This window comes from Hemicordylus capensis, chromosome 1 (genome assembly GCF_027244095.1).
Source record: "Hemicordylus capensis ecotype Gifberg chromosome 1, rHemCap1.1.pri, whole genome shotgun sequence".
Classification (NCBI taxonomy): Eukaryota; Metazoa; Chordata; class Lepidosauria; order Squamata; family Cordylidae; genus Hemicordylus; species Hemicordylus capensis.
Window position 1 is genome coordinate 315,099,817 of NC_069657.1, and position 20,601 is coordinate 315,120,417.

General features: G+C 42.3%; 2 protein-coding genes across 2 annotated transcripts; both read left to right on the forward strand.

The window, feature by feature from the left end:
- Positions 1 to 417: 417 nt before the first annotated feature.
- SMIM8 (small integral membrane protein 8) lies at positions 418 to 7,206 on the forward strand. The gene is made up of 4 exons (XM_053288894.1): positions 418 to 574; positions 878 to 956; positions 2,600 to 2,741; positions 6,831 to 7,206. The coding sequence occupies exons 3-4, from the start codon at positions 2,607 to 2,609 to the stop codon at positions 6,987 to 6,989; spliced, it is 294 nt and encodes a 97-aa protein (XP_053144869.1). The 5' UTR covers positions 418 to 574; positions 878 to 956; positions 2,600 to 2,606; the 3' UTR covers positions 6,990 to 7,206.
- A 4,221-nt stretch (positions 7,207 to 11,427) lies between these two features.
- On the forward strand, positions 11,428 to 20,601 carry C1H6orf163 (chromosome 1 C6orf163 homolog). Its single transcript, XM_053283517.1, has 5 exons — positions 11,428 to 11,815; positions 13,394 to 13,488; positions 14,500 to 14,607; positions 16,025 to 16,227; positions 20,028 to 20,601. The coding sequence occupies exons 1-5, from the start codon at positions 11,668 to 11,670 to the stop codon at positions 20,455 to 20,457; spliced, it is 984 nt and encodes a 327-aa protein (XP_053139492.1). The 5' UTR covers positions 11,428 to 11,667; the 3' UTR covers positions 20,458 to 20,601.

A 20,601-nucleotide genomic window follows, 5' to 3' on the forward strand; every position in this document is an offset into this window, starting at 1 on the left:
AGTTACTTTCGCTGTAGCTACTTTGCCAAATAAGTAACACGCTCTTCCAGATGGGGTAGCCTACGAAACACACACACACCGTAGACTTGGGTCCATTAAAAGAGGAGAAATCTTAGGATTCCAGATTCGGATAACGCCTAAATCAAATAATTAGAAAATAAAACAAGCCAAATTTATTTCAGATACAGTATACAAAGTGTTAGTTCACATATGCACGGGCATCCCTAGAGTTTCTTCTTCCTTGATAACCCGCAGTCGCAGCTGAACGTGCGTAGCGATTGGTTTCCACAAACTCCCGCTGAAATAACTCCTCCACTTTTCCTTTTCTCGCTCGGTCGCGCCGAGGATTTTTTTTTTTTTTTACGGAAAGAAAAAATAAAAGGCCGCCAATCCCGCAGAGAACAACCGAGAGGAGAGGAAGCCTCCGCACCGAAAGAGGCGCTCGCGAACCTTTGTCGCTTCCCTGCGGATTGGCCGCGTGGACGACGCTTACTCAGAGGCTCACTCTGCGCCTGTCCTGAGCCGTGTGTGTAGTCTCGCTGGCAGCACGGCATATCGCGGGGAGTAGAGGGAGGTGAGCGCGAAGTGTCTCTATTGGGGGGGAAGGGGAGGCATTTATCCAGAGTCCTGTTGCCTGTCGTATTTATTGGAGCAGTGACCCCGTTCCAATCCCGCCCCATCATGCATGTCCTCAAATTAGCACAGTACCACCAATAGCTTCCGGCTGCCGTAGGGCCAGAGAGCCTTCGAGCTCGCCCTCGTACATTGGTCTAAACGGGGTAGGTCGCGGGTGGGACCCTCAGGTGTTTCGTTCCCCGGGCCCAGGTGAGTTACACTGGCGGCGGGGGGTTATCTTCTCACTCTCTCTCTGGTCTAGTCTTTTAAAAAACGAAAACTGGAGAAAGAAACGCACACAGAGAGGAGGATTAAAACAGCACCCACACAGAGAATAGAAGGTCAGTTAAGTTTGGTAGAAACATGAAGTTGTGCATGTGAATTTCACATTTATTGTAATTTGCACTGAGTATATCACTCTCTCATAGCAGGATGAGAAGAGAAAGCTTGGCTGCATGTGAAGAAATGTAAATATTAATCCTGGGACCACATGCCAACTAAATTAAAAGTAAAAAAAAACTTTCTGGATTAAACTCAAAACTATATCATAATAATTATCTTTTTAATATTTTGCTCATAAAATATAAAATATTTGCTCATATCAAATACATTCAATTACATTCCTATACTTAATATAATTTATTTGTATGGATCAATGCAACATCTAAATCTATCTGTCAATCAATGTAGCATACCCCTCCTGCACAGTGCTTTACCAGTCGGAGGTAACCGTGGTGATTGGGCAGTGGGGGATTCCATATGCAGATAGGGAAGGGGGGGGTGAGTGATGGGGAGGGCAGGTTGGTGGGTGAGCAGTGGGGAGGGGGTGGCTGAGAGTGGGTAGCTAACACTGAGCAATAAAGCGGGCTGTGGCAGAGGGCAAGGAGAGCAACAAAGTCCTAGCGCACAAATGCTCTGTGCAGGTTCAGCTAGTTCTAATAAAATTAAAAGGTAAAGTGTACCGTCTAGTTGGTGATGACTCCTGGCGCCCACAGAGCCCTGTGGTTTTCTTTTGGTAGAATACAGGAAAGGTTTACCATTGCCTCCTGTGCAGTATGAGATGATGCCTTTCAGTATCTTCCTATATTGCTGCTGCCCGATATAATACCAGTGGGGATTCGAACTGGCAACCTTCTGCTTGCTAGTCAAGCATTTCACTGCTGCGCCACTTAAGGTGACTCATAATAAAATTATAGTAATCCAAATTGACTTTTCCCATCTGACTCAACAATAGCAAACTAATAACTGTTACTGTATGTTTTCTAGAAAAAACCCAAGGAATGTCATTTGCGCTGAAAATAAAATCTTGCTTCTCATATTTTAACCAGGCTAATAACTACCTTCTTCATGATGGCGAAGTCCCAAAAATTATTTAATCAAGAATAATCATCTAGCTCCCCCTTCCACCGCTTTCTATAAACAGATAGTTTACATTCTCCATATCAAAAATTGCAACCCTGCTCCCTTTTATTCTCCACTAAGTCCTTCAGTGGTGCAGCGGGGAAATGCTTGACTAACAAGCAGAAGGTTGCCAGTTCGAATCTCACTGCTACTATATCAGGCAGCAGTGATATAGGAAGGTGCTGAAAGGCATCGTCTCAGACTGCGCAGGAGGAGGCAACGGTAAACCCCTCCTGTATCCTACCAAAGAAAACAACAGGGCTCTGTGGGCGCCAGGAGTCAAAATTGACTTGATGGCACACTTTACCTTACCTTTAAGTCCTTCATATATTCTGGAAGGCTTACCACTGGTATCCATTAACTCATATCCAGTTGTTTTCTTAATTTAATTGGTTACTTGCATTCCTTTGCACCACATTCCTACCAAAAGAATACCTAAGTAGGCATTGATAATGTTATCTAGTTTTAATTGTAATTTTAATCTGCTTTTTAAAAAAAATTATTTTAATTTAAACTGCCCCGAGCCACCTTTGGAAGGGCGGTATATAAAAATAAAATAAAATAATCCAAGTGTTTTATGCAGCAGCAAAATGTCCTCAGCACCTCAGCCTCCAGACTTACAGCATGAAGCACTCAAGGGGAAAGACTATCAAATTCCAGGGCTCCGAGGTGCCCGGACCACCACCCTGTTCCGTGCTGTGAATCCAGAACTTTTCATTAAACCTGTAAGTAGCGCCTTAAAAACATAAATAAATAATATAAATAATAGCAATGGCTTGTTTTTGTGTTCTTTACAGTACATGTAAAATTGGGATTTTGTTAATTCATTCACAAGTAGAACCTAGTTATCTATCTATCTATCTATCTATCTATCATATTTTAATACCACCTGATATGTAAATCTCCAGGCGGTGTACAAATCCCACATTAAAATCACAGGTTAAAATGCATAAAACATGATAAAAACAATATTAAAAAAATATTAAAATTATTAAAATTCTAATATAAAGCTTGCAAAAACAGGAAAGTCTTGAGGGTCTTCCTGAAAACAAACAGAGAAGGAGATGCTCTTAGTTCAGCAGGGAGCATATTCCAAAGCTCTTGGGCAGCCACAGAGAAAGCCCGGTCCCAAGTTGCCACCAGACAAGTCGGTGGCAACCACAACCGGACCCCTCCAGAAGATTGTAAAAGGTGGGCTGGTTCATGACGGAGGAGGCGCTCTCTTAAATAGCCTGGTCTCAAGTCGTTAAGGGTTTTATAGGTAATAACCAGCACTTTGTATTTCACTCGGAAACATATCGGCAACAAGTACACTTCTTTCAAAACTGGTGTTATATGGTCTCTTTGTGTTGTCCCAGTGACCAATATGGCTGCTACATTCTGTACCAATTGTAGTTTCTGGACCACATACAAGGGCAGCCCAATGTAGAGCGCATTACAATAGTCAAGTCTGGAGGTTACCAGCTTATGTACCACTGTTTTAAGGTCATTCACCTGTAGCAATGGATGTAGCTGACAAATCAGCCAAAGCAAATAAAAAGCGCTCCTGGCCACCGCCTCAGCCTGAGGAACTAAGGAAAGCTTTGGGTCCAGGAGCACTCCCAGACTTCGTACCTTTCAGGGGGAGTGTAACCCCATCCAGAACAGGCAGATGTAAACCATCTCTTGGGTCCTGACTTCCCACAGTCAGTACTTCCGTCTTATTTGGATTCAACTTCAGTTTGTTATCCCTCAACCAGCCCATTACCAGCACCTCCAAGCAGACATTTAGGGAAGATATGCCATTTCCTGATGATCTCTCCTAGCGATTTCATGTAGATGTTAAAGAGCATTGGAGACAGTATGGAGCCTTTTGGAACTCCATTCTTCAGTTTTGCTTTGCAGAGCTACAGTCTCCAACCAACACCATCTGGAATCTACCAGAGAGGTAGGCGCGGAACCACTGTAAAACAGTGCCACCCAATCCCAACCCTCTCAGGCGAACCAGAAGAATATCATGGTCGATGGTATCAAAAGCCGCAGAGAGATCCAAGAGGATCAGCACTCCCTCTGTTGATAGCCAATTGGAGATCATCCATCAGGCCGACCAAGGCAGTCTTAACACCTTAGCCCACACGAAAACCAATTTGAAACGGGTCTAGATAATCTGCATTATCCAAAACTGTCTGGAAGTAAGAGGCCACCATCCGCCCCCTCACGTTGCCCAACCATGGAAGGTTAGAAAAAAGTCTGTAATTAGCCAACTCCGAGGGATCCAGTGTAGGTTTCTTCAAAAGTGGTCGGATAATAGCCTCCTTAAGAGAAGGAGGTATCCTGCCCTCCCTCAGAGAAGCATTTATAATATTTACCTGGCCTTCTCTGATAATATAATTATCAGATGAGATAAGCCAAGTTGGGCAAGGGTCAAGAGAACAGGTTGTAGGGCGCACAGTCTGAAGCAGTTTGTCCACTTCCTCAGGAGTCACAAACTGAAAAGGATCCAATCTAATCCCATAAGAGGAGTTGCTGGGCACCTGCACAGTAGACTCTGAAATAACCGTGGAATCCAACTCAGCCCAAATATGAGAAATTTTATCCGCAAAAAAGTCATTGAAAATGTCACAGCAAGTAACCGATGGTTCCAAGTTTAAATTCAAGGAGGAGGAGATACATACTAGCCCCCTCACAACCCTAGACAACTCAGTTGGACGTGATTCTGCGGAAGCAATGCAGACAGAAGAAAACTGCTGCTTTGCTGCCCACACTGCCAGAGCATAGCTTTTTAAATGTGCTCTGTGTTGTACCCAATCAGACTCGTGCCGAGTCTTCCTCCACTTGTGTTCCAGTTGTCTACCTTGCCACTTTAGCTCCCGTAACTCATCAGAATACCACGGGGCTGTCTTTAAAGCAGGTCGAAGAGGACGCTTAGGAGCGATTGTGTCTGCTGCTCTAGTGAGTTCATTATTCCATGTTTGCATCAGAGCATCTACAGAATCACTAGCAGAGCCAACCCTAAACCCTTCCAAGGCTTCTTAGAATTCTATTGGATCCAATAACCTATTTGGGCGGACTAACCTAATAAGTCCTTCACCCCTTCAGAGGTGGGCCGAGGCTGTAAGCTCTACCTTAACCAGATGGTGATCCGTCCATGACAAAGGGGAGATGACAAAAGTCCCCACCTATGGAACACCACCCTGATCAGAACAAAAGACTAAATTGGGCGTGTGACCAGCATCATGTGTCAGTCCAGAGACCAATTGGGATAGGCCCACAGTCGTCATGGCCACTATAAACTCTTGGGCCGCTCCCGACAACCTGGTCCCAAAATAAACATTGAAGTCCCCCACCACCAACACCCTGGGCCACTCTAATGCCAACTCAGCAACCAGGTCCGTCAGCTCAATTAGGGACTCCACTGGGCAGCGGGGTGATCAGTACACCAGCAGAAGTCCCAATTTATCCCTGGTCCCTAGACTTAGTTTGATTGAAAGAAATAAACTGGTCACTTACTAATGAGATCAGCATTATATATACACATGAAAAACATTCATCAGAATATTTTAGTAAAATTATACTTGAGCATCATGTTCTATGAGTTAGGCAAATTATATACTTTTAATCCGGAATGCCATAGTTCTGTGACTGTAGTTAAGCTTTTTATAAATGAATATGTATGGTGTAAGGTGTATGCATTTTAGCAACCTAATGGCGCAGTGGGGAAATACTTGACTAACAAGCAGAAGGTTGCTGGTTCGAACCCCGACTGGTACTATATCAGGCAGCAGCGATATAGGAAGATGATGAAAGGCATCATCTCATACTGTGCAGGAGGAGGCAATGGTAATTCCCCTCCTGTATTCTACCAAAGAAAACCACATAGCTTTGTGGGTACTAGGAATCAAAATCGACTTGACAGCACACTCTAAGGTGTACTCAAACCCATGAAGTCAGTGGGCTTAAGTATGTTTACCTTTCTATTCCATAGTCATCCTGATATTCATTTGTGTAGTTTAAGCTGCAATCCTAAACTTACTAACTAAAGAGTAAGTCCCACTGATCTTGGTGGGACTAATTTCTGAATAAATCTGTATAAGTTTGCACTGTGCAGCTGCAATGCAATGTAGTAACCTGGGTGTCAGCTTCACTGAACACAGTAGGACTTGCTTCCAAGTAAACATGTATAGGACTGCAATGTTAATACTGTATGTGTAGTATTAACATCATAAGAGGAAAATGATGTTATTGTTTATTGATTTACTTTAAAATCCCACTCTATCCTGTGGATCTGTGTGGGTGAAAGCAGTTTTTCCACATGTAAATACTTCTGTCTCTATGGAGAACACAATCCAAGTAAGAGTTTGGAGAGATAAAGAGGCCCCATATTAAATTATGACATTTTATAAAAAGCAATTAAACAGTTTAAGTCTGTCCATCCCTCAACTTTCATCTCTCTATATAAAATTGAATGTCTCTTTGTCTGTCTGTTCCCTATACATTCCTGCACCCTTTGAGCTATCGGCACCAAACTTTGCACAGTGACTTCTTATGAGTAATGTAGGGAACCCAGGAATCCTGACAACCACCTTGCACAGTCAAACAGATGGCTTTACAACAGGCATAGCCACAAAATGGATGTGGATATAGTTACAAGGAGAAACTGCACCATAAGCCCAAGCACCTCAAAGCTAGTCAAAAATAAAACAGAGACAGGCAAGAAAATAAAGAAGTGAAAACAATGGTACATCATTATGCCTTTGTCAGGTGGGAATGTATATGACATGGATTATGTAAAGTGGTTTGGATTTAAAAGTGGTTGTGTGTTTTTATTTTCACAGAACAAAGCAGTTATGGCTTTTGGACTCGTCACAATTACTCTTTGTGTAGCCTACATTGGGTACTTGCATGCACAGCAAGATAATAAGAAGGATCTCTATGAAGCTATTGATAGTGAAGGAAGCAGACAAATGAGGCGGAAGACGTCCAAATGGGACTGATCACTAGCACATGGTGTGTATGTGTCAACATGGAAGGAGACCCAAAAGACTGGTATATTTAGTTTTCATGAGTATTAGGGTTATGTGTGGAAAGCCAACATTTTTATACAATAATGAATGTCTCTCTTGAAATGTAATCTAGTTCAGTTACCAGTATAAAATGCTGTAGCCTGCTGTACACATTCTAAATAAAGGCCAGCATTATTCATACATTTAATATGTGTAAACTGACTTGCGGACATCATGATATGGCAACACACATCTTTGGCATTTCTGCAATAGTTCATCAGGCTGCTCTTACAACTTACTGCTCCCAGGTGAAGAAGGGGCATATCAGCAACTGTACCAGGACAACATTTAAAAAACAGCTTTGTAGATAGGCAATATCTGGTAACACTCAAGGTCCAAGGTGCTGCGCAAGTCAATTTATTATTATTATTTAAAATGTTTATATACTGCTTGTCAGCAAAAAGTTTTAATAATAATTTGCGTGGAAAAAGGAATAAGCTGATTCCCCATCCCAAAAGCTTTCACAATCTTAAAAAAAAGCACAAGGTTGACAGCAGCACTGCAGCCACTGCAAAGATGTTGGGCTGGGGTTGGATAGGGACAGTTGCTTTTCCTCCACTGTTCCGTCTAAAGTGTGTGCATGTGCGCGCGCCCACAAATTTTCTGATGTCTGCTCAGTTAATTTTAGATCCTATTCAAATTGAATTAGGAAGGCCCCACTCTGAATGCATGTGTGTGCACAGTGCCTTGATACTGCCACCCAGAACACAACTCATTCTGCACAGAGATGAAAAAAATTGAGGGACCTCTGTTTCTCTCTGCTAAATATAAGAAAGTCACCACATTAAAAGTGCTTCTTTGCCCAGTTAGCAGGAGTTTCTGTTCTCTCCTTTAGTAAAGCAGTTCTTTTTACAAATGCAAAGACAGTTTTTGCATTTAATGGCAATTTTTGGATCCCATTTTAAAACCTACTTCAGTCTTCCTTGGAAAATGTGGCAACTAGTTTTGTCCTGTGAATAAACATGGCACTGGCATTGTGAGCCAATTCAGGACACCACGGACACATGGTAGGTATTGACATGAAATTGCCATATACTGTATCAGACCAGATGAACAGATTGGTTCATTTGTCCTAGTATGGTTTGCTCTGATTTGATGGTGGGCTGCCAACAGAGCAGACAGCACTTTCCTAGTCCTGCTACTAGGATCCTTTTAGCTGCCAGTATCAGCCCTCCATACCTCCAAGACCACCTAGTTTGATATGTCCCTCGCCGGGTCCTGAGATTAGCCACAAGTAATGCCTTGGTGATCCCGGGCCCTAGGAATATTAAATTGCAATCAACAAGAGCCAGAGCCTTCTCAGTGGTGGCCCCAACTCTATGGAATGGTCTCACAGATAATATCAGAGCTCTCCATGATTTGTTGGCCTTTCGTAATGCATGTAAGACTGAAATGTTCCACTGGGTGTTTGGTTGCTGAGATAGCTGGTCGTAGAATGATCTTGTAATCCCCAGTTATTATGTCATGTGGAATGAGTATTGTATGGTGTTGTGGTTTATGAGGCTATGTAAGATATATGTTTATGAAATTGTGTTGTTGTGTATGTTTGCGTATAAGCTGCCCTGAGTCCTATGAGAGTAGGGTGACATATAAATCTAACTAGCTAAACAAACAAACAAATCGAATCTAGGACGTTTTGCATGCAAAGTATGCGTTGTGTATGCTACTGGGCCTCTCCCCAGTAGTGTGTGTTGGAGCTTCTATAGCTGCTGTCACCCAGTGTAATATAGGCAATACTGTCCGTGGCCCATAAATGGCAAAGAGGGTGAGTAAAAAGGATTTCATAAGAGTAAGAATTGAGGTTACCCCATTCCAGGTACTTTCCAAAGTTATTTTAGTCACCACATAGCCATCTTTAATGGTGCAGCTCTATACATCTAATACTCTTTTTTTTTTCTATTTTGTATATTTATATCCCATTTTTAAGACCAAAGGATTCCCAGAGCAGCTTCTAGATTAAAATCACACACACATTATTAATAAAATACAATAAATAAAACAATGGATCCACACACAAAAAAGTATAGAAAAGTGAGAAGCTGAAGACATCAAATATTGGAAATGACTGGATTCATAAAAAGGGTTTCACCTGGCACCTATATGATATCATACACTACATCAGGCAAATTTCTCTGGTTCTGGGAATTCCAAATTCCCAAAGGGGTATCAGAACCAAGAAGATCCTGCTACTCACCTCACCTCCATAGATGGAAGAACTCAGAAAAGGGCCGCTTGGGATGATCTTGGTAGGTTCATGCTGGGGCAGGTAGCAAGTTTTAGAAATGGGATTGCAACTGCAAGAAGCATTTAGGAGCTGTTTTCTAAAAAGCCACTTAACTGGTCACCTGTGGCAAGTAAGGGTTACTGTATTTCCAAGTGACAAGGTACAGAAGATTTTGTGAAGAAGAAGAATTATCCCTCTTCTGTTCTTTCCTGCTATTTCATGACATCATTCTGCCACATGTGACTAATTTGTGGGCAGATTAGCTAGTAGCTTTTGTGAACTACTGCAAATTGGAGGAGGATTGTAGCTTTCCCCACATGTCAAGGATACTACTAGCTATGTTGATACAAGCCATCCTGTACAATGTTAAGTGGGGTTAGGAAGATCCTGCTGTGAGATCATCATCTGACCAGAAGGAAGAATTCACTGGACAACCTGTTTAAGCTTGACACTTTTTATGTAACACTTATTAAGTATAACCGACAAGGCATAAGCAATGCTGTTTGTTCATATAACTTTAGGACAGCAGTCTAATAAGAAGCAGCACTAAAATCAAAACCTATAGCTTGGCAGCTTCAAGTAAACATACACACTCTTCACTTACAAGCTAATCTGTTACTTGGCCTGAGTCCCAGAAATCAGCTGACTCTGATATGGAAGGGGCAAGAGAAGCTCTGTTACTGCACGCCAGTCTCCTGGTTTCCGATGGCTTCTCTGATTTTCCTCCCCAAAGCAATTTCCTTCTTAGCCAGATTGTAAGGGAAGGTCTTCCTGGTCTGATATCCTGATCATACTACTTCTGGTGGTTGAGGTGAAGAGACCCACTTACTCAGCATTGGAAAATTCACCAAGGCTCCATCTGGGTCAGATCGCTTCATCAGGGTCAGGCCTTGGCTGCTGTCATCTCTTCATTTCGGGAATCATATCCGTATTTCTACATCATCAGGAAAGATGCCTTCCTTATGCCAAGGGGAGTTGGCTTGCTTGACTTCTAATCTGTCCCAAATAGCTGGTAAATTCCTAAGTTTCCATGCTTTCCACATTCACTAAGCCAAAAGCTACTTTAATTAAACATTCACTTAATATTGATACAAAGCAAGCATCACTCACAGTCACATTTTTTGCTGTCTGTGCAAAGTTAAGCAAACGCTTAATGTGGCATCTGCCTTGTTATTAAGCTTAGCAAAAAGCAGACTTCTGATTTTCTGAGGCCAAGAACAAATCTCTGCTTAGCATAACGATCTCAGCATTACTATGGTCACCCAAATAGAAAGTGGTTATCCCCTTCTTCAGCTCACAACAATGGCAGCATCCACAACCAAACAATACTGTACAATTAGTGTACCCCTTCTGTTGCAAACCTTCAGCTCAGGTACCCCATAGCAGTTGTGTGTGTGACTTATAAATACTCACAAACACACACAAATTTAAACGTTAATTATGAGATATACTGTTCCAGTCACTAGCTTGCATCCAGATTGAGTTACTCATGAGTACTCCCATTGAAATGAATGTGGCCAATTTACTTGCTCTAATTTCAATTAGAGTACTCAGTGCTAGTTTTCTGAAGCCTGTCAGTCAGGCTGAGAGAAGGTGTACACTGAGCTTCAGCAGATGGCCAGCCAATCAGGAGCAGGAGAGAAGGGTCTTCTCTCTTCTTCCCTTCTCCAGCAGACACATAACTGAGGACGCATTGGTTTCAAGCCAGCGATCCTCTGATGGGGAACAAATAGCACAGCTGCAGCATAGGAAGGCTCTGAGTACCCACTGGAAACCCTTCAAATACCCCTAGGGGTACTAGTACTCCCATTGGAAACTCCTGTCTTGAGAGATGACCACTCTTTTAAAAAAAGATCCCATATCTGGTTAGCCACAGTGGCAAACCCCATATAAAGAAGAAGAAGAAAACCAATAGGGACATAATATAAAGGATTAGCTATTATTAAATACTGGACTCAAATAACCTGTCGAATCAAATTTGAAATTTGAATCAAATTTCAAATAATTTAAAACTCCTTAAATTATATATATATATATATTTAAAAAAATGTTCTGATAGGCTGCTTAATCCTAACTGGGGTTTGAAATGCTTTTGTGAGCAAAGCTTGCCTTGCCTAGCAACGGTTGCTGGGTGAAAAGTTGACCCAGATCCTCAGACTCTCATGGCCAAAGTGCTCCTTAACATCAGAGCTGCAGAAGAAACAGATACTCTAGACACCATTTTACCAAACCATGGTGAAACCTTCCTCTCTTCCACTGGCATGTATCAGTTCTAGGGAGACTCCAGATCAGTCCAGTTTGGCCTACAACACTGTGCTTCTGTTTTTTCGACCATAGTTACAACATTTCAGTTGTCATCTTCAGAGCAGGAAAAATCTGAAAACAATGATTAGGAATCCAGATTTTGACACCTTTGTTTGCTGTGCTGTGTGTTCAAAACTAATTCCACCGCCTCCTTCAACAGAGGCCTATGATCGGATTAGGGAATATAAGCCTTTCAAAACTCGGTATTATGCTCACAGAGATATATTGGGTAAGTTGGTGTCCTGAATTTCATGCTTTTGTTCTAGACACTGATGTCCATATGCAACAAAGGAATTGTAGTACTTTGTGTAGACGTTGATTCCATGGATTGATCAGTTGTGCTTAATGGAATCCATACGTTGAAGAGTCTTTGCAGTTCTACCTCCCCATTGATTCCAAAACATGATCTGTGAGCACACATTACAGACACCTTGCTAAAACTAAGTAGGTCTGTTCAGTGCCTGGATGGATGACTGCCTAGGAATCCCAGATGCACCACCTTGAGTAATGCCCTGGAAGAAAGGCGGGATATGATTTTAATTTTTTAAAAAAATATTTTAAATGAGATTGGAAAACTGGACAGAAAAAGACAGCTAAAATGGGGGGGGGCACTTTCCTAGGAAAAGTTTTAGTTGTGGAGGGCACTTTTAATTTTTAAGAAATTTCAAAAGAGAATGAGGGATACGATACAAGGTGTGCAGTATATGATGGATTATTCTCCCCCTTCTCAATATGCTTCAAGCGTCCTTTGATGCTGATAGACTGCTGGCAGTGCTCCCTCTAACAGGGATTCCCAGATATTGTTGACTACAACTCCCAGAATCCCCAGGTGCAATGGCTTTTGCTTGTGGATTATGGGAGTTGTAGTCAACAACATCTGGGAATCCCTGTTAGAAGGAACACTGATCATTGGTTTAAGACAGATACGAGGAATTGTGTCTTTATACAGTGGGCAAATTCACACAATCAATGTGGTTGAATACTGGTTACTCACATGACGTGATCAGGTAAACCTGTGACACACTGTCAATTTCGGTTCCATCCTGGGGTGAAAATCAGCATCGGTCATATATGTTCTGAAGAAGGATGGCGGACCTTGGGACGCTCCAAACCAAGATCCACTGATTGTGTAAACCCATACTTCTCACCTTCCTGGTTACTTGCATGTGATACGTCCTCACCTGCACATATACCACAGACATCTCCAAATAGAGTGGACACCACACACTGGCACTCTGAGCCCAAATACCTACACACTCTGCCTGGCAACACATCTTGTAACATTCATGTGCAACACCCATCAACACCTGTCTCACTACTCACACTTCCGTCCCTTCATGCCATGTCATGACAACACAGCATGCCATGTCCAGCAGCCCCACACACCACCAACATGCCGGCAAGGATACAAGATCAATGCTTCATTGGTGGAGAGAGCGGTTCAGTCCCATATGCTTGCTCAACATTGATTCTACAAAGACTGCTCTTAATAATGCCATTGAATGCCATCTGTCCAGGCAAATACTGCACATAGGTATTTGCCTGCAATTTCAAACATATTTAATGTAAGCATTTGGGCTGAATTTAAATAATTATTTCATGCTGAAATCAACACAAGTTGTTTCTTTAGTGAATCAGTTTTCAGCACGTGATACTTGTGGCCAAATATTTATTTTTTACGATATCTAATTGATAAATTACAAGAAACTTATATATCCAACAAGGTCCAGATCCAACAAGGTCCAGATGTATAATCTATATATAATTTATACTATTGCATTCCTCAGCTATTTGTTGGTTTTTGTAGAGATTGGAGCAGACCTTAAGCAAGAAGAAGCAGAGCGAAGAGAAATAGAAATACAAAAACGAATTGAAAAAGTACAAACTAGACTATGGCTCCAGGTATATGAACCTTCTGTTGTTGTTACATTGATTAAACTCTCTGTTAATTTGATCCCTTCTCTAATGTTTACTGACGCATAATGTAATACACATGAGCCCTATTCAGATGTTATGTTGTACGTGGTTCTAAGTGTCTGTACACATGTACATGTTTTTGTGTACCTGCCTTCATTTTAGAAGTGAACGTCCATACAGGTTTCTTCAAATGTAGAGTAAAGATAGGAATTGTAGTACCGTACATGTGTTGAACATAATGGGTGAAGGCTCCATGAACATACATGTGTGCCCTACTTCCAGTCTCGGGAAGGATATGCTGGGATTGGACAAGTCATACAAATCCACCAGTCTTGACATACTCAGCCATACTTGCAATGTGGAAGCTGACATCTGTCCTTTACTTCAAATCTTAGTTAACAGATGCCAGATTCCCTACTGCAAGTAGGGCAGAATATGTCAAGATCGATGGGTTTATACAACTCAGTCTTGGCACATCCTGCCTGAGAGACCAGAAGTACGCATGTGTGTTCCAGGCGCTCCAGCTACTCAAGTTTGGCACTACATGTGAACTTGCCCAATGTGTGAACTGTGTACATACAGAGGAGCGTTTTATCCTGTGAGCCCCACCTAGTCAACTGGTACAGCCCAGACACAGGTATACATCTTCATTTCAGGGGTGTAACTATATATAATATTACTATGCTTTTTGTTACCACTATTCAGCCTCATTTAAGATTTCTTTATTTTAAAATCTTGTCTATGGGCCCACTCCAACCTTGCTGCACCCCTGCTTCATTTGCTGCATGTGAGAACTTGGCCCTAATGGTGACAACCTTACTGGTGTGTTTTGTGTTTGGCTTTATTTTTAAACAGTGATGTTCTGATACTAATTCCTGTTATCTATCTGTGGGGACATTAATGCATTTAGTGATCCAGTTCAGAATCATCATCAGAATGGCCTAAGGATCTATTACCTTGTTAGCAAATTGGGTTTCACTCTGGCTTACATTTTAGGCTGAGACAGAAAAAGAGGATGCAGTGGAAGATGCTCTCAATCGTGCTGATGCAATACACAAGAAAGATTTAGAAGATCTTAAAAAGAAAGATGAACAAAAATTACAGGTCAGCAATTTCCTAACATATTAAAAGGCTATTTAAACATGCCGAAATAGCATGTAGCATGGCTTTCCCTGGATGTGTACTTGGGAATCCCATTTGAATGCTTCCTTAGCCTTCTTCAGACGTTAAGACTAAAATAGATGGTACAAGAGCTTGTAATAGCCACTTACAAGCAAAAAAGGGGGTCAGAAGTCCCACCTCAGCTTGTCACTCACCCCTCCTCACTGCACTGCTCACGGATACCATGGTGCTTGTTTGAAAAGGCAAATGCTGTTTCTGTGATTATGGGGAGCCTCCATAATTGGATAGCTTGGACGTGCAAGCCTACAGATCATAGAAACTCCCCCCCACAATGGATATTGTGTTTAGCTCTTTGGACAAATGCTGCCGTATCTGTGAACAGTGCAGTGAAGGAGAGTTACTGACAAACTGGGGTGGGACTTACAACGTGCTTTTGTGCTTGTAAGCTTGTACCAGCTGTTTTTTTAAATAATGTCTGAAGAGAGCTTTTGTGTGAATGCCCCCCCACCATGAAAAGCTAGTTATGTCAGGATGAAGATTAAGTTTAAAGTCTGATATACTAGCTTTCTGTATGCAGGGAGGGTTTTTGTAATGGAAGAGAAATCAGTTACTAGCTGGGCTGGGCACAGAGCATCTGTGCCTCTAGTTTCTCCCACCTGCCACCACCATTTTCTCCCGTGTGCTGCCGCCACGGTCATTGCCATCCTTGCATTTGGCCAGGCAGGCGGGCCGGAGAGGGAGGCTGCGCTGCCCTCTCCTTCACCTTGCCTGGCCAATCTTCACATTTGGCCCCAGTGCAGGCTGTCCTTGCATTTAGCTGGGCAGGCGGGCTGGAGAGGGAGGCTGCGCACCCTCACCACCACCTGCTTGGCCATTCTCCTGGCAAGCAGTTTCTCCCCGCCCCCACTGTCCCCGCTGCTATCCAGCAGCTGTTCGCAAACTCTCACGAGAGTTGCCACGCATGGGATTAGTGACAGGTATGCCTAAAAGCAATATATAAATAGATGATCTGCCACCAGCATTCTGAAGTCCTTCCTGGATTGTATTGTATGTTGTTTCTGCGTGTTAAGAGAGGGTATTAATGATTCTGAAACATGCTTTTCATTTTAGAATTTTTACATTTTTATTAAAATTCAATGTGGCATTTCCTCCCAATGAACATATACATCTTTATAATGTGTCCAGAACATTGGTGAGATGTTCATCAGCAAGATAAACATTTATCCAGTGAGCTTCAGGGCCGAACAAGGATTTGAATATGTATCTTCAACATCCAAATCCACATCATCTTGTGAAATGCTGTCCATCCTTTCTGGGCTTCTCTTGTTTAAAACGGGGAAGAAACTGACAAGCCTTTTTTTGGCAGTGCTTCCCTAATTGATTTTTCCTGTTGCTAAAGGAGGCTGTGATGAATACCAAGACAGAAATGCTGAAGCACCTGGAAGTGGAGCTGAAGAGAGAATCGGAAGCAGCCGAACAGCGGATGACTCACAAATTTCAACGAATCATTCAGGAGATCTCTCTGGAGAAGGAGACAGCTATAGCTGAAGCTAGAAAGGAGGAGAAAAACAAAGTAGTTGCATTCCTTTCCCAACAAAAAAAGTAATTGTCAGCAATCCCATTTTGTATTTGGAAAGATAAATTCAGGGGGAAAGTGCACCTAACAGTATCCCAAACCGTTTTTCTTTGGCCATATTAGCCGATCACTGCATGATTCAGACATTTGGTATGTGAAACCATGGCTTGTAATGGTGTTCCCCATGTATGCCCCTTCGGGCATCTATCATGGACCTATATGACTTAAGCCTTGCTAGATGCAGGGTGCAGAACTGGAAGAGTGTATAGTGAACTTATATATCAAACCCATGTCCATGAGCTGATATCTTCTAGGAAATGACTGCTCAAATGTCACAGTGCCAGTACTGGAAAAACTGTGATGTGAATTAGTCCAAAACAAATTCTGTGATTATTTCCCTCCTTCCCCAACCCAGAATGTATCCACTGGGAGTGTGATTTTGCCCACAGTTGCAGTAATGAGGAGGTGAGACACTAGCACTGGATGGAATAAAAGGCCACAACTCCTTAGTTAACAGGGGATCTGCAGCCAGACCTACTAGTTAATCTCACCCAGCCTGGTGTGGGTAGCTGATTGGTCTGTAATGTTGCCACTCAACAATGCCAGCCATAGCCAAGGTTTAGGGCAACTCCACCTTGGCTCCATGTAGCTGTTTTCTTGACCACTGCACTCTGTAGCCACACCTACTAAGGTTTCTTGAGAGATTTCTGCCCACTTCACTACCACCTGGGCTATATGACCGAGTAGGTGAGTCAGGCAGTCCTAAAGGGGTTCTGGTCCTTTCCCTCCCTTGAGCCCCATGATCCCAAGGGGCCGGTCTAGAGAGACCCCCTTCATCAACTGATGCCTCAGAATGCCTTCCAATTCCCCTTAACCTATCTCCCTCTACCCACACTTGCCATCCACAGAATGGAATTATCCTGGATGTAATGTCATTCTGCCCCCGCCTCCAACCCCCAGTACTGGATAGCATCTGCCAAGCCACGTTACAGATCCCTTAGGAAAATGTTGTAACCTACACCCAAAGGCGGATCCTGTCACCTCTAAACAAGTGAGGGAGGGAATGTTTAATGTAATGGTCCCATCTCAGACCTTAAGATCTTCGGAGGCCCTGCTCCGAGTGCTCCTGCCAAACAAAGTGAAGTGGGTGGCTACTAGGGAGAGGTCCTTTTCAGTGGTTGCACCTTGCTTATGGAATGGCGTCCCCAGTGAGGTTCATCACTTTTAGATGCCAGGTAAAGTCCTTTTTGGTCACTCGGGCCTTTTAAATTTTGGTTTTTAAATTGGTTTTTTATACCTGTTTTTTTTTAAAAAAAGTTTTAAAATTGTTTTGTATTGGGTTTTTTTGGTGTGTTTTGATGTGTTATGTGTTTTTACTTGATGTTTTAATGCTGAGTTATGAGCCACCCTCCAGGCATCTGAGTTTACTGGACTACTATCATACCTCCACTTGTAGCAGCTCAGACTAGAGATGTGAAGCAGGGTGGAACTGTCCCCCCCCCATTTTTCCCAGGCCTTTGCTTCTCTAGCTCAGACCAACGCAACAAAGCCTGAGGCCATTGTTCAGTGAACACCTGAAAGGCCTCAAGCTCTTGCTTTGTTATTAGCTAAACCCAGGATGTGTTTAGGCACACAAAGGATGTTATTGTGTAACCAGTGAACTGCACTTACCTCAGCCTTCATTTTTAGAATAGTTTAATTCCTGGTAAAAGCCATTTATAGTCAATAAAGCTATGCTTAAGTTTGGCTTGCACAACTTATGATCTTTCCACTTGGAACTCACTTCACCAGCCATGAATAGTGGCCTATCTGGGGCTCAGTAAACCTGTTTGTGCTTCCTGCCTAGAGGCCAGGCTGGATGTGAAGAGATGCTTGCTTGTGGTATGCACTCTTATCTCAAATTTGCTTCTGAGTTAGAGCAAAACATGAGGTCTGTTTTGAATATTCTATTCTATTCTATTCTATTCTATTCTATTCTATTCTATTCTATTCTACCCTGCTGGATTTAGATTAGAGAAAAGCAGGTGAAGCACAGGAGGCTGGCTGGGAGAGGTCCATGCCATAAGTAATCTCCCTAAGGAATGTTGCCTTTGGTTTTTGTCAGCAGGGGATCTATAGGGCTGTTGAGAGGATTAGAGGTGTGTTTGAAATGTGATTCTGCATCTGAATTGCGGTACAATCCCTTTAAAACTGAGGGCTTCCACAGCCCCTTTAACATGGAGAAGAGCAAGGTCTGCCCCTACTCTTCCTTCTTTTGCCGCCATTGCCTTACTTGCAGCAGCACCGCCCGAGCGCTATTAGTGCGTGCTGGCAGCACTCTCTCCCAGTTGCCCCCCCCCCCGTGCAGTGCCGGCATGCACATGGCCTCTGTGCATATGTGGAGGCCAGGTGCATGCCAGTGCCGGGTCAGTTGCAGGAGAGCACCGCTGGCATGCACTGATAATTGGGGGGGAGCACTACGAGTAATGCAGTGACAGCGAGCGAAGGCGGAGTAGGGATGGAACTGTTCTTCTCCATGTTAAAGAGGCTGTGGAAGCCCTCAGTTTTAAAGGGATTGTGCTGCGATTCAGATGCTGAATCACGTTTGGGCACATCTCTAGAGAGGATAGCTTGATTTTGATGTAAATCGCTGCCTACCTGCGTATTGCAATGTTAAAGGTTTTTAGCTTTGTAGTGCAATCCATTTTGTGCATGCCTACTTAGAAGTAAGTACCATTGGTTTCAATCAGATTTTCTCCCAAGTAAGAGTGTATAGGATTGCAGCCTTAACTTGAAAAGCTCAGTGTATTTTTTGTTCTATTGCTGTTATTAATATTTCAAACTTAGTTCAGTTTTCCCCTATAGATATTATTTTGGATTTATGTGTTTTTAACTACTGTTGGTGGATATCCAGGGCACATGCAAATCAACTGGACAGTGCATCAGTTGACTTGCATAATATGCAAATTATCTGCAGGATAATTTTTATAACATTCAAATTAGGGTGCCCAGATTTGGAGAGCTTGAATATGGCAACCCTACTTCTGACAAAGTTATGCAAATGTTTTGCATTTTCCAAAAGATTTCAAAAGAATTTTGAGCAGAGGTGACAGTGAGGGGGGGAAAGCAAACAAACTCTCTTTCAAACCACTTCCTGCATTTAAATTCTGTCTTTTAATGTGTTTGCTCAAGTTTGTAAATTGTGTATGTTTATAAACTTGAGGGAATTAATCTCTGAGATACAAAACTGAGATTATTTACTTTGCTCTTGAGTGGATTGTAAATAAAAAAGCACAAATTAAAAGCTTTATTATTCCATTTTACCTCATTTGAAATATGCAGCATCAGGAGGCTGTATGTTTTGTTCAAAGAGCAGGGTTAGCCGTATCATGATCTGAGGTGAAACAGCTACTTTAGGTGAGATTTTCAGATAGGGTATCATTTTCCAGTCTCCTGTGTGCAGTTATGTCATTTTGATTTTTCTCTTCAGGCAATAAAATTCTAAGCCTGGAAAATGTCCCCCCAAAATCCATGTTGAAACTGGGATTTGAATAAAAACTCCCAGGTCCAACACCAGTATACAGTTTATTGTAATAATATCCACAATCATAGAATCTGGCTGTAAAAATTTTTGGCAATATGTTGGTCCTATTGATTTCCTCATTTGTCATTTTGACTTTAGCCATGGATTCATTGCATTGTGTTCCTCTCTTTATTCTACTGATAACAATGTTGTCTGTAATTAGAAGAATATAGATGTATAATTTGCCTAAGCCTCATCTAACCTTTAGTTAGTAATGAAAAGCATCTTGAAGTCATTGTACTGTCTTTCTTTTTACTCTACTAGGAAGCATTTGGAGCAACTTCACCAAGCTGGGGTGATTGCTAATGAAATTTATCAGAGGAATTTGCAGCGGCTAGTTTGGGAGAAAAAACATGAAATGGAACTTGCCTTAAACGTCTCTCAAAAAGAGTATCAGGAGGAAACAGAAAAACTGCTCAAAAAAGCAGACAGCCTCCGTGAGGCTCAACTTGAAGCAGTGGTAATTAGTGTGGGCAAAAAAGAGAGTGAGCTCCTTTCTCTTAGCCAGCAACTGGAAGACATGACGGCCTGGAAAGACAGCCTGGAAGCAGAAATATTAGAAACAAGAGAAGCGTTTCAGAAATACATTAACCTCACATTTCCCCAACTTGCCCCGGGCCAAGCGGATTTTATCTTACCATTCAGAAAAGTATCTGCATTCACAGATTCTGGCCAAGAAGAGGAAACTCAGTGACAATCAGGATGAGGGCTCTCTAAGGATTCATCTGTTTGCGGCAAACATCCAGAACATCTAGCTATAAGAGAGCATGTCGTCAGTGCTGGAAAAATAAATAAAACCCATTTTCCTTCACTGCAATATAAATGTGTGGCGATAAAT